General features: G+C 40.0%; 1 protein-coding gene across 2 annotated transcripts; it reads right to left on the reverse strand.

The window, feature by feature from the left end:
- Positions 1 to 3,465: 3,465 nt before the first annotated feature.
- On the reverse strand, positions 3,466 to 6,221 carry LOC110500280 (dol-P-Glc:Glc(2)Man(9)GlcNAc(2)-PP-Dol alpha-1,2-glucosyltransferase). 2 transcript variants are annotated; one of them, XM_090214313.1, is made up of 4 exons: positions 5,845 to 6,214; positions 5,295 to 5,492; positions 4,749 to 5,063; positions 3,466 to 4,518 (listed from the first exon to the last, which is right to left on the reverse strand). In XM_090214313.1, exons 1-4 carry the CDS (start codon positions 6,007 to 6,009, stop codon positions 4,327 to 4,329), a joined length of 870 nt encoding a protein of 289 aa, XP_090070439.1. In that variant the 5' UTR covers positions 6,010 to 6,214; the 3' UTR covers positions 3,466 to 4,326. The 2 variants fall into 2 exon arrangements, with proteins under 2 accessions (XP_090070439.1, XP_021433248.3); XM_021577573.3 differs by having other exon boundaries at positions 3,466 to 5,063; positions 5,845 to 6,221.
- Between the last annotated feature and the right edge of the window lie 8,292 nt (positions 6,222 to 14,513).

The raw sequence follows: 14,513 nt of genomic DNA on the forward strand, positions 1-14,513 counted from the left end.
ATAACAAACCTTAACTGGTTTTCCTTATTAAAAATAGCTGCTATAGGTTCATAATACATTGTTATTACACAGAGCTTTCTCTGCCCTTCCAAGCCATAATATTAAAACTGCATATAACATTGTGCGTTCATATGAGGAGCTGATCATTGCAATAACAGCAAGATGCTAATTAGTCGTTAACCAAGCAACTTTTGGCTCAATAGTGTAATCAACACTGGAAGAAAATTCCAGTTACATCCTGTCTGTCTCATTATAAAACACTTATGTAAACAGCAGAGAACTCATGTTGAGAACAGTGTGATTATACTCTAGTAGGGCCATCGGTTGCGTAGGTAGAGAGTAGGGATGTGCATTGTTCCCTTTTAAGACGATTTGATACGTATCTAGATACATGGACTCTGATACATACAGGATGTGATTCGGTTCACTAACATTTGTTGCATAAACACATTCATTTTCCATTCTAAATTCAAATCTGATGCTGATGGAACTCATGAGCTGGGCCTCTCTGAGCTGGATCTGTCTGAGCTGACTTTGTGTGTGTGTGTGTGTGTGTGTGTGTGTGTGTGTGTGTGTGTGTGTGTGTGTGTGTGTGTGTGTGTGTGTGTGTGTGTGTGTGTGTGTGTGTGTGTGTGTGTGTGTGTGTGTGTGTGTGTGTGTGTGTGTGTGTGTAAATTATGTATGTCTATGGCAGGGTTTCACAACTTGCTGGACATTATAGACTGTAAAAACACCAGCAAATCAGTTCCAAATTCAAGAAATCTGTTCCCAAGTATTCCCAAGCATAATAGAGAGACACGTGATCGTATACAAATTTAAGCACGGCTTGAAATGAAATCTGAGGCTCAACAGCGCACAAATAACAATAACCTAGAAAACGACATAGGTTCACTCCACTAATAAAGCCTAATATCACGAAGGCCATTTTAGCATTTGAATCCAGTTTGACTAGGCTACTGATAATATATTGCCTGGGGTTGTGTGGAATGCAAAATGACTTGTAAATCAATGACTGTCAACACAGTAACATGCAATTCGAAACTGGAGGAGAGGACGCATCTATTGACTTAAAATATGAGGTATTTGGTTGAAAGAATGTAATATGAGCAAAACATTTTAGTGAACCGGCGATTCATAATGTTTTAATCGATCTTCTGACGGATGCGTGCTACCTACATTTGTTTCGGTTTGTGGTCTGCCGATCGATGCACTTAAACATTTTGAATCGGGGACCGGCGAATCATTACATCCCTAGTAGAGAGCATACTTGATTACTCTATTGACAGTGTGGGTAGGAAGAGCACTTCACAACACTATAGCTACAAGGCAATCAATACCTAATTTACAGTAAGCATGTTCATTCTTGTTTCTTTGTCTACCCTTTGTTTCTTTACAACGAGTCACAAATTCTGATATACATTTCCATTTGCACACTTAAAAAGGTTTGCCAATTATATTATGTTCTATCAAATCATTGTTTCCCAATCAAGCTAATCGTGCACAATTCAAGACTGAGTTCATATGTATATTTACAAAATATTAGAGCACCACCCTGTGGTAAAATGGGTGTATTGATGCATCAGGCAGTGGCTCAAATTCACTCAACAACATTAGTATTACATGAATAATTTTATTGCATCACTTCATTTGATCATTTCAGCCCAGGGACAGCCATACAAGGGCAAGAAAGATCAGTAGCAGACAGATAAAGATGCAGGTAGGAAATACAGTTAAAAGTAACCGAATGTTGACCAAAGAAACATTTCTGAAGCTAATGTACACACTACATTTGAAGAATCTACATACAATACCAGTCAAAAGTTGACACACCTACTCATTCCAGAGTTTTTCTTTATTTTTACTATTTTCTACATTGTAGAATATAGTGAGAACATCAAAACTATTAAATAACACAATCATGTAGTAACCAAAAAAAAGTGTTAAAGAAATAAAAATGTTTTATATTTGAGATTCTTCAAAGTAGCCACCCTTTGCCTTGTACACTCTTGGCATTTTCTCAACAAACTTCATGAGGTTCATGACCTGGAATGCATTTCAATTAACAGGTGTGCCTTGTTAAAAGTTCATTTGTGGAATTTCTTTCCTTCAGTTGTGTTGTGACAAGTCCATATAATGGCAAAAACAGTTTAAATAAGCAAAGAGAAATGACAGTCCATCATGACTTTAAGACATGAAGGTCAGTCAATCCGGAAAATGTCAAGAACTTTAAACGTTTCTTCATCTGCAGTTGCAAAAATCATCCAGCGCTATGATGAAACTGGCTCTTGTGGTGGAATATTCTAATCAGGTGAGAGACTTTGTCATTTCTTCAAACAATCATCTTTATTCAATATTGATTCATTAGTAGCGCCACTGTAAAGGAAGACCCAGAGTTACTCTGATGCAGAGGATAAGTTCATTAGAGTTACCAGCCTCAGAAATTGCAGCCCAAATAAATTCTTCACAGAGTTCAAGTTACAGACACATCTCAACATCAACTGTTCGGAGGAGACTGCATGAATCAGGCCTTCATGCTATAAAGAAACCACTACTAAAGGACACCAATAAGAAGAAGAGACTTGCTTGGGTCAAGAAACATGACAAATGGACATTAGACCGGTGGATATCTGTCCTTTGATCTTATGAGTCCAAATTTGAGATTTTTGGTTGCAACAACGGTGTCATTGTGAGACGTAGAGCAGGTGAACGGATGAGCTCTGCATGTGTGGTTCCCACCGTGAAGCATGGAGGAGGTGGTGTGATGGTGCATTGCTGGTGACACTGTAAGTGATTTATTTGACCAAGAAGGAGAGTGATGGAGTCCTGCATCAGATTACTTGGCCTCTACAATAACCCAACCTCAACCCAATTGAGATGGTTTGGGATGAGTTGGACCGCAGAGTGAAGGAAAAGCAGTGAACAAGTGCTCAGCGTATGTGGGAACTCCTTCAAGACTGTTGGAAAAGCATTCCAGTTGAAGCTGGTTGAGAGAATGCCAAGAGTGTGCAAAGCTGTCAAGGCAAAGGGTGGCTACTTTGAAGAATCTCAAATATAAAATATATTTTGATTTAACACTTTTGGTTTCTACATGATTCCATGTGTTATTTCATAGTTGATGTTTTCACTATTATTCTTCAATAGAGAAAATAGTATAAAACATTTCTTTTTTTTAAAAACTTGAATGAGTAGGTGTGTCCAAACTTGACTGGTACTGTACGTTAAAGACTATTTAAGCTACTGGATGATATCTTAGGCCTAAAGAACAGAGAATGGTTCTGGAATTTTTAGGGCAACAAACCACACAAGAAAAACAAAGAAGTTCAGGAACATTATTCAAGGGAATGCATTTGAAGGCAGGATTTAGATCATCTAAAATACAGCACAAAGAAAGAAAGATGATTATAACCCATTGTAATATCACAACTTTACTCATCAGAATATTGCAGCAGAATGTAAACACAGATGTTTGTTTACATGGTTTATTGATTCTATTCCCAATATAGAATAGGGCATCACAGACTAATTTATTTGAATACAGTCAAGGATGTTGTATGTTTACAAAGAGAGCCACATCATTTAGTCTCTTATCAACCTTTAACCATCTGTTTGAATTAAATATAGAAATATAGACAAATAACACACAACTCTACCACAGAGTTAAATTAAGATAAGTCATGAATGTTCTTCAAAACAAATAACATTTCTTTAAACCATACAGTATAAAACACAGATTCTTGCTTTACAATATGGCTTTCACATTTTTCAGTCTCTTCCTCCATCCAAATTACATCATTCAATGTACAATTCACAGTTCAAATGTACATAATAAAACAACTTGTGCTCTTCAAAGCTTTCTTCACATGAAATGCATTTTCTCACATTTAGGGCCAGGGATGTTTCCTGAGCATGATCTCATCACAACAGGAAAAACTCCTGGCCTTACTCATTTTGAATAGAAAAAGTATAACCTATAGGTTTTTGCAAATAACTGGGTTCAGTTCAGGCTACCACATAAACCTCTGTACAGCCGGACTATTTGGCCATTGAAAAGTCTTGTTGATGAAGATGTACAGCGTGGCTGCGTTGACGGCTGTATAGAACAGGAACTCCAGCACCAGTCTGGTGAGGGAGGGCAGGGGCATGTGGAGGCGGTAGAGCAGATACGGAACAATAAAGTACCTGAACTCTAGCAGCTTCTGAGGCACTGTGGCCGCCAGCAGACACACCAGGAACGCCAGGCTCCAGAACAGTGACCGGGACTTCAGAGTGTCCATGAAGTTCCACGCTGCAAATACGTATGCCGGGATGAGGGCAAAACGCACCACCTCATGCTTCTGGAAGATCCTCTTCCACACGTAGAAGGGGAAGTGTCTGTTGTCGGCCAGGAGGTACTTGTGTACGAAGGTGAACTTCCACACTAGGAGAAGGCAGAGTCCCGTGATCAGTAGGTAGAGCAGTGGCTGCTTCTTGAGGTTCTGGATGAAGCGGAGAGCTCGGTGGTAGCACAGCGATGTGGGGCTGGAGAAGAAGAGGGCAAAGGAGAAGAAGTAGAAGAGCTGAGGGAAGTTGAGACAGGCCTCGTGACTGGATCTGTCTCCGACTACGATCCCATCATTCAACACAATGAATGCAATAAAACCCACAGCAACAAGAATGTACGGCCACGCCACTAACATCACAGCCTTCACATGATTGGCTGTGGTCAGGAATTCCAACAGGAAACGCATCACTCTCTTCACCCCGCTTACTGAGAAAGGTATCTGACAGGGCGACTTATCATCCTTTTTCTTCGACTGTTCCGTCCTCCAAGTTTCGTCCATCTTGTTGGCCACAACCGTGCTGGCGCAGAACGCCACCCAGATGATGTTGGTCTGGCGGAAGAATATGGCGAAGACGCTGATGAGTGCCGAGGCTTTGTGACAGCCGTACAGGGTCATGAGGTACGTGAAGAGAATGAAGAAAGTAGATCCGGCATCTGTGTAGTAGAGGAAGTTGAAGAAGTAGAGCACGGGGAAGGTGGACAGGGACAGGGCTGAGAGAACTCTGCGGGAGGCAGTCTTAGTCTGAAAGAGAAACCATGGTTGTTATGACTAACAAAAGGAATGCAATTGAAGCTTTAAGGACATTCAATAATTTTTTCAAGGTCTTTTAATTTATACCAAACTTATTTGAGTAAGGTGAGTAAAAGTTGGACTGGAGCAAAAGCCTGCACAGTGCACACACTGCAGCTTGCCACACGAGCTGGCCACCCTTGGGGATGTTATAAATGTAATAACATGTAAAGACATTATTACCTTCTCTTTAAGGTGGAGCTTGCAGATGATGAGATACAGCAGGTAGAGGATACCACAGTTGAAGAGGAGGTTGATGAAGCGCAGCATTGCCGTAGAACATACTACCTTCCCTGTGAGGTCCACTAGCCACACCACTGGCTTGATCACACCCACTGACGCCAGGTACAGGCCAGGAAGCGTGGTGATCATTGGGTCCCACTGGAACAACAAAGAGAAAGGAAAAAGATCCCGTTAAAGAGCCTCTACTACATCATTAAACATAAAAGGGTTCATGTTTTTCAAGTTAGAGAGATGCCAAATAGTTTAGTTACATATAGGGATATATACCACTGCAGAATTACAATACTTTTCAGAATTCAGGCATATTATCCACAATAATGACCAGCGATAGTCTGATCTGTCTATGTTCATCGTCACAGATGGTTTAGTTAAGGGTTAAAAAGTCAATCTAGCAATCTGTCACAATATTCCAAGGACAAGCGTTGCGTTAATCCGACAAGCAACAATATAACAAAATCAAGGTAATGACATTGACATTGCAAAACAATACCTCGTTAAACTTCCCGTAGCAGTATTTCTGAGCTTGACGGACGTGAAATATTTCGTCCATGTAGGGCTCCCTTTGCTCCCGAGTTATTTTGGAGAACAGGAGACATGAAACCAAAAAGTTGGTGCTGCAGAGAGCAGTGAAAATGTACCTTTCGAATTTCTCCATCTTCACCTACGAATTCTGAACTAACGCAGAAATAATTCTAAAATTAGCTAGATCCGTATATATGGTGTACACTACATACGTTTAATTTCAAGTTAAGTAAGCATGAAATTGAAATAAGATTACAAAAAATATACAGATCTTTCCATCTAGCTAAAACGGAAAAGTTTCGATTTTTTGACAGCTTGGTGGTCCGTCAGTGAAAGGTAGTCCGTACGGAAGCTGTTTTAGAATTCTGATGTCCCTATCAGTATCATTTCACAAACAATGTAATTGCTTCTCTGTTGTACACACGTTTAAAAAATGCGAGCATATATGTATTATATTTTATTTCATAATATGTATTAATTTACAAGTTCAGCATACAGATATTTTTTGTCGAGTAAAACCGGAACCTTTTAGATTAATTGTGCTACTTTGTTTTTGTTCCCTCTATTTATTTTTTTAACCACGTGAGATGGTCTAACAAATGTTCGGCTCTTGTTTCATCCACAAATGCGTTCTAAAATGTATAAAAAATATATATAATTCCCAGCAATCTACACACAATAACCCATAATGACTAAGCGAAAACAGATTCATTAAAAATAAAAAAACATATTTACATAAGTATTCAGACCCTTTGCTATGACACTCGAAATTGAGCTCTGGTACATCCTGTTTCCATTGATCATCCTTGAGATGTTTCTACAACTTGATTGGAGGCCACCTGTGGTAAATGTAATTGTTTGGACAGGATTCAGAAAGGTACCACAGTTGACAGTGCATGTCAGAGCAAAAACCATGCCATGAGATCAAAGGAATTGTCCGTAGCACTCCAAGACAGGATTGTGTTGAGGTACAGATCTGGGGAAGGGTACCAAAAATGTCTGCAGCATTGAAGGTCCCCAAGAACACAGGGGACCCATCATTCTTAAATTGAAGAAGTTTGGAACCACCAAGACTCTTCCTAGAGCTGGCCACCCGGCCAAACTGAACGATCGGGGGAGAAGGGCCTTGGTCAGGGAGGGGAGGGGACCAAGAACCCGATGGTCTCTGACACAGCCACAGAGTTCCTTTGTGGAGATGGGAGAACCTTCCAGAAGGACAACCATCTCTGCAGCACTCCATCAATAAGGCCTTTATGGTAGAGTGGCCAGACTGAAGCCACTCCTCAGTAAAAGGCATGTGACAGCCCGCTTGGAGTTTGTCAAATGGCACCTAAATGACACGATTCTCTGGTCTGATGAAACCAAGAGTGAACTCTTTGTCCTCAATGCCAAGCATCACGTCTGGTGGAAACCTGGCACCATTGTGGTGGCAGCATCACGCTGTGGGGGTGTTTTTCAGCGGCAGGGGCTGGGAGACTAATGTCCTTGCTTCAACAAAGTACTGAGTAAAGAGTCTGAATACTTAGATAAATGTGCTTTTTTAAATATATATATAATACATTAATACATTTACAAAAATTTCTGAATACTTGTTTCTGCTTTGTTATTATTGGCTATTATTTGTAGATTGATGAGGGGGAAAACATTTAATCAATAAAGCTCCACCTTATCTCAGTTCACTGGTCACGATGGCAACACCCACCCGTAGCACGCGCTCCAGCAGGTGTATCTCACTGATCATCCCTAAAGCCAACACCTCATTTGGCCGCTTTTTGTTCCAGTTCTCTGCTGCCTGTGACTGGAACGAATTGCAAAAATCGCTGAAGTTGGAGACTTTTATCTCCCCCACCAACTTCAAACATCTGCTATCTGAGCAGCTAACCAATCGCTGCAGCTGTACATAGTCTATCGGTAAATAGCCCACCCAATTTACCTACCTCATCCCCATACTGTTTATATTTATTTACTTTTCTGCTCTTTTGCACACCAGTATCTCTACCACCACATCCTCATCGGCAGACTCAACAGCCTTGGTTTCTCAAATGATTGCCTCGCCTGGTTCACCAACTACTTCTCTGATAGAGTTCAGTGTGTCAAATCTGAGGGTCTGTTGTCCGGACCTCTGGCAGTCTCTATGGGGGTGCCACAGGGTTCAATTCTTGGACCGACTCTCTTCTCTGTATACATCAATGAGGTCGCTCTTGCTGCTGGTGAGTCTCTGATCCACCTCTACGCAGACGACACCATTCTGTATACTTCCGGCCCTTCTTTGGACACTGTGTTAACAACCCTCCAGGCAAGCTTCAATGCCATACAACTCTCCTTCCGTGGCCTCCAATTGCTCTTAAATACAAGTAAAACTAAATGCATGCTCTTCAACCGATCACTACCTGCACCTACCCGCCTGTCCAACATCACTACTCTGGACGGCTCTGACTTAGAATACGTGGACAACTACAAATACTTAGGTGTCTGGTTAGACTGTAAACTCTCCTTCCAGACCCATATCAAACATCTCCAATCCAAAGTTAAATCTAGAATTGGCTTCCTATTTCGCAACAAAGCATCCTTCACTCATGCTGCCAAACATACCCTTGTAAAACTGACCATCCTACCAATCCTCGACTTTGGCGATGTAATTTACAAAATAGCATCCAATACCCTACTCAACAAATTGGATGCAGTCTATCACAGTGCAATCCGTTTTGTCACCAAAGCCCCATATACTACCCACCATTGCGACCTGTACGCTCTTGTTGGCTGGCCCTCGCTTCATACTCGTCGCCAAACCCACTGGCTCCATGTCATCTACAAGACCCTGCTAGGTAAAGTCCCCCCTTATCTCAGCTCGCTGGTCACCATAGCATCTCCCACCTGTAGCACACGCTCCAGCAGGTATATCTCTCTGGTCACCCCCAAAACCAATTCTTTCTTTGGCCGTCTCTCTTTCCAGTTCTCTGCTGCCAATGACTGGAACGAACTACAAAAATCTCTGAAACTGGAAACACTTATCTCCCTCACTAGCTTTAAGCACCAACTGTCAGAGCAGCTCACAGATTACTGCACCTGTACATAGCCCACCTATAATTTAGCCCTATCAACTACCTCTTTCCAAACTGTATTTAATTTATTTATTTATTTTGCTCCTTTGCACCCCATTATTTTTATTTCTACTTTGCACATTCTTCCATTGCAAAACTACCATTCCAGTGTTTTACTTGCTATATTGTATTTACTTTGCCACCAAGGCCTTTTTTTTTTTTTTTTTGCCTTTACCTCCCTTCTCACCTCATTTGCTCACATTGTATATAGACTTGTTTATACTTTATTATTGACTGTATGTTTGTTTTACTCCATGTGTAACTCTGTGTTGTTGTATCTGTCGAACTGCTTTGCTTTATCTTGGCCAGGTCGCAATTGTAAATGAGAACTTGTTCTCAACTTGCCTACCTGGTTAAATAAAGGTAAAATAAAAAAAATAAAATAAATAAAAAATCTGATCATTTATCACTCCAGTGTTAATCTGCAAAATTGTAATTATTCGCCTACCTCCTCATGCCTTTTGCACACAATGTATATAGACTCTCTTTTTTCTTTCTTTTTTTCTACTGTGTTATTGACTTGTTAATTGTTTACTCCATGTGTAGCTCTGTGTTGTCTGTTCACACTGCTATGCTTTATCTTGGTCAGGTCGCAGTTGTAAATGAGAACTTGTTGTCAACTAGCCTACCTGGTTAAATAAAGGTGAAATAAAAATAAATAAAATAAAATAAGGCTGTTATGTAACAAAATGTTGAAAAAGTCAATGGGTCTGAATACTTTCCAAATGCACTTGCATTTGAAACATTTGGCAGCGATTTTGCAGCATGCAAAATGTACGTCTATGTAAACATGTTGTGTTATTGGCTTTTGATGTTGCAATGGCAAATACATTTTTTATATACCATTTTTAACTCCATATGACTCATCTCGGCAGGTAGGGCGGCAGGTAGCCTAGTGCGTTGGACTTGTAACCGAAAGGTTGCAAGATCGAATCCCCGAGCTGACAAGGTAAAAATCTGTCATTCTGCCCCTGAACAAGGCAGTTAACCCACTTCCTAGGCTGTCATTGAAAATAAGAATTTGTTCTTAACTGACTTGCCTAATTAAATAAAGTTCAAATAAAAAAATCTCACTGATACTGACAGTGTATTCTAGAAAGGACAGAAATATTTTAGAATTAGCACTTTTGGAGAGTGAAGAACTTAGTGTCACCAACTGCTTTTTAAATGCACTTTTGGGACAGAATCTTTCTTAAGTACAGCTTTATCTAAGCAATACTGAAGCTCTTTTGCAAAATGTAGATGTGGAATGGCCCCTCTTGGTATTGAGACTCGTCGATACACAAACACTCCCTTAGATAAACGTGTCTGTTCTTTTTGTAACGATGGATCCATCAAAACAAAGTGACATTAGGAATTATCTTTTTTGTCAACTCTCAAGCTATAATAAACATTTTAATGTTCCAGATGAAAATAATAAATTGTGTGATTTTCTCAGGTAACAATATTGTAAATGTCTGCGCCAAAGCCTCCCACCTTATCCTCCAACAGAGACGTTTATTTTTAAAGACCTGAATGTCCTTTTTTTCTGTTGTCTGCAGGATGGCAACCAAAGATGTCATGTAGCTCAACAAGAAGACATGGCAGCAAATGGAATGTTCTATCATTTTTTTGGCTGCACAATGTCATAAAACAAATGTTTTCCTCCTTGAATATGTTATTAAACATGTGTATTTTTATTTTTTATATGACTGTTAATTTACACATCAGCAATGTTGAATCTGGTTAGAAAATGACAGATGTGTAAAAACATCAGAGGACCAAACAGGGTTATTAACTATAGCTAGATTACCATCCAATTGGATACAGATTTTCATGCAAATACTCAAAAATCACATTTCCCCATCAGAGCTGTTTAATCTAATCAAATTGACTTGTGGAATAAAAGCTGAGCGTGAGGATGTAGTGCACATTTAACTAACTTTTGTGTTTTAATTCCCATGTATCCAATTTAAAAAAGTATGTGGGTTGTCATCGCATTTTCAACTCAACTGATGGTTTTGTCACAAAACATTGCGTTATATTGAGAATGTGCCCACCATTGTGCCCACTCACCTTGGCATGTGTGCTCTTGCCTACAGCTCACATATACAGTGTGGGTATTGCCTACATGATGAGCTTTTTATGGACAAATGAGCAAAATGATTTGTATTTGTTAAATGGCAGCCAAGCATCGATCATGTCACCAGATTAAGACCCTTGATATTGGAAAGCAGCATCAATCTCATCAACATGCACTTTCACCACCCTGTGAAGTTCATAATTTATTTAATCTGTAGCTTAATGCCTCAATCACACTACCAGTGTCATTGCATTTTGGTACACCAGAAGTACATTCATTTCCAATGGAAATGCTGAGTTTGTCTTGCAGCATTGTGTTGATGAGGCCGTTGCAGTGCGTTCTGTGTGGTGCATGCCTTGGATTTATCGAACATATACAGTGATTTTCATCATAGGTACACTTCAACTATGACAGCCAAAATGAGAAAAAAAATCCAGAAAATCACATTGTAGGATTTTTAATGAATTTATTGGCAAATTATGGTGGAAATAAGTATTTGGTCACCTACAAACGAGCCAGACACCTGTCCACAACCTCAAACAGTCACACTCCAAACTCCACTATGGCCAAGACCAAAGAGCTGTCAAAGGACACCAGAAACAAAATTGTAGACCTGCACCAGGCTGGGTAGTTAGAAGTTTTGTATTTTGTCCCCTTTTTCCTAGTGTGCAATGACTACATCACGTTAGTGACTACAAACTTGTTGGATGCATTTGCAGTTTGTTTTATACAAAAATAATACAAATAATACAAATTCGCTATCTGTTAGCCAATGCGAGAAAAGCAACAAATTTGCCTCCTCAACAGATCGTGCGTGGCAGTAGGCTACAGATAGAGGAGATAGCCAGCAGCGCGTCAAGACACTATCTTTTTTTGACCTATGTGTCTGAACACAAGACGGAAAATCACCATTGAGGGATTCTGTAATTCTGTCATGATAGAATGAGCACAATGTGATGGAGATCGTGATGCATTTGTACAATTCCTTGAGGCTGTGCAAGTGCTCCAGGGGAGATGTGGCATTTTATATAAATGTGAGGATGGCTCTTCTAGCTCATGAACTTGGTTATGCAGCTCTTAAAATAAGAAAATAAGCACAGTTCTAGGGATTCCTTCCTTAAATCTCTGCTCATATCAGAGACATGACAGGAGAGTGAAGGTAAATAAAAAGGGAGAGTAGCCCATTATTGTGAAGTAACTTGCTGTCTATAAATAATCATATGCATTTGCTCCAGTAACTAGAAAGTGTTATTCAAAATATTTAAACGTGGGAAAAATATAACTAGGCTATACAATAAGACTGTCACATATACAGTTGAAGTCAGAAGTTTACACACACCTTAGCCAAATACATATAAACTCAGTTTTTCACAATTCCTGACATTTAATCCGAGTAAAAAATTCCCGGTTTTAGGTCAGTTAGGATCACCACTTTATTTTAAGAATGTGAAATGTCAGAATAATAGTAGAGAGAATGGTTTATTTCAGCTTTTATTTATTTCATCACATTCCCAGTTGGTCAGAAGTTTACATACACTTAATTAGTATTTGGTAGCATTTCCTTTAAATTGTTTAACTTGGGTCAAACGTTTTGGGTAGCCTTCCACAAGCTTCCCACAATAAGTTGGGTGAATTTTGGCCTATTCCTCCTGACAGAGCTGATGTAACTGAGTCAGGTTTGTAGACCTCCTGGCTCGCACACGCAGTTCTTCCCACAAATGTTCTGTAGGATTGAGGTCAGGACTTTGTGATGGCCACTCCAATACCTTAACTTTGTTGTCCTTAAGCCATTTTGCCACAACTTTGGAAGTATGCTTGGGGTCATTGTCCATTTGGAAGACCCATTTGCAACCAAGCTTTAACTTCCTGACTGATGTCTTGAGATGTTGCTTCAATATATCCACATCATTTTCTTTCCTCATGATGCCATCTAATTTGTGAAGTGCACCAGTCCCTCCTGCAGCAAAGCATCCCCACAACATGATGCTGCCACCCCCGTGCTTCACAGTTGGGATGGTGTTCTTCGGCTTGCAAGCCTCCCGCTTTTTCCTCCAAACATAATGATGGTCATTATGGCCAAACAGTTCTATTTTTGTTTGATCAGACCAGAGGACATTTCTCCAAAAAGTACGACCTTTATCCCCATGTGCAGTTGCAAACCGTAGTCTGCCTTTTTTATGGTGGTTTTGGAGCAGTGGCTTCTCCTTGCTGAGCGGCCTTTCAGGTTATGTAGGACTCGTTTTACTGTGAATATAGATACTTTGTACCCGTTTCCTCCAGCATCTTCACAAGGTCCTTTGCTGTTGTTCTGGGATTGATTTGCACTTTCGAACCAAAGTAAGTTCATCTCTAGGAGACAGAACACGTCTCCTTCCTGACCGGTATGAAGGCTGCGTGGTCCATGGTGTTTATACTTGCGTACTATTGTTTGTACAGATGAACGTTGTACCTTCAGGCGTTTGGAAATTGCTCCAAAGGATGAACCAGACTTGTGGTGGTCTACAATTTTTTTTTCTGGGGTCTTGGCTGATTTCTTTTGATTTTCCCATGATGTCAAGCAAAGACGCACTGAGTTTGACGGTAGGCCTTGAAATACATCCACAGGTACACCTCCAATTGACTCAAATGATGTCAATTAGCCTATCAGAAGCTTCTAAAGCCATGACATCATTTTCTGGAATCTTCCAAGCTGTTTAAAGGCACAGTGAACTTAGTGTATGTAAACTTCTGACCCACTGGAATTGTGATACAGTGAAATAATCTGTCTAAACAATTGTTGGAAAAAAATACTTGTGTCATGCGCTAAGTAGATATCCTAACTGACTTGCCAAAACTATAGTTTGTTAACAAGACATTTGTGGAGTGGTTGAAAAACAAGTTTTAATGACTCCAATATCTGACTTCAACTGTATACATACAGAGTTGGCTACTGCATGGGCTGTATGATTATTGAGAAATGTACTTTACGTACAGTAAAAATATGCTGATATTTTTTATTTTACTAGGCAAGTCAGTTAGAGAACAAATTCTTATTTAGAATGACGGCGTACCCTGGCCAAACCCTAACTCAGACGATGCTGGGCCAATTGTGCGCCTCCCTATTTTCACAGTGTGAAGGGATCATCAACGAGGGTCTATGCGTTCTAGGGAAAATAAGGAGCGACATGGAAGCAGTGTTCTACGATGCTGTAGCAGAGTGGAACTAACCTTCCACTGATTTGCATTATTTTCCAGAGAATGCATGGAACTCAGAGTTGTTTATCCCTTTTATACCATGGCTATAATGTAATACATTTGCTGCTAGAAATGTGTTTGACATCCACTGAAGTAGCTAGCAAGTTAACTAGATAGCTACAGTAGTTGCCATGGTAACCACAGACTTGCTAGTTTAGCTAACCAGGCCATCAGTCCTAGCTTGCCATTATGAAAATCTAGTTCAACAATGCCAATAACGTTTTCAATTTGACTTTTGCT

The sequence above is a fragment of the Oncorhynchus mykiss genome, chromosome 21 (assembly GCF_057628025.1).
Source record: "Oncorhynchus mykiss isolate SJ-2025 chromosome 21, ASM5762802v1, whole genome shotgun sequence".
In the NCBI taxonomy this organism is placed as follows: Eukaryota; Metazoa; Chordata; class Actinopteri; order Salmoniformes; family Salmonidae; genus Oncorhynchus; species Oncorhynchus mykiss.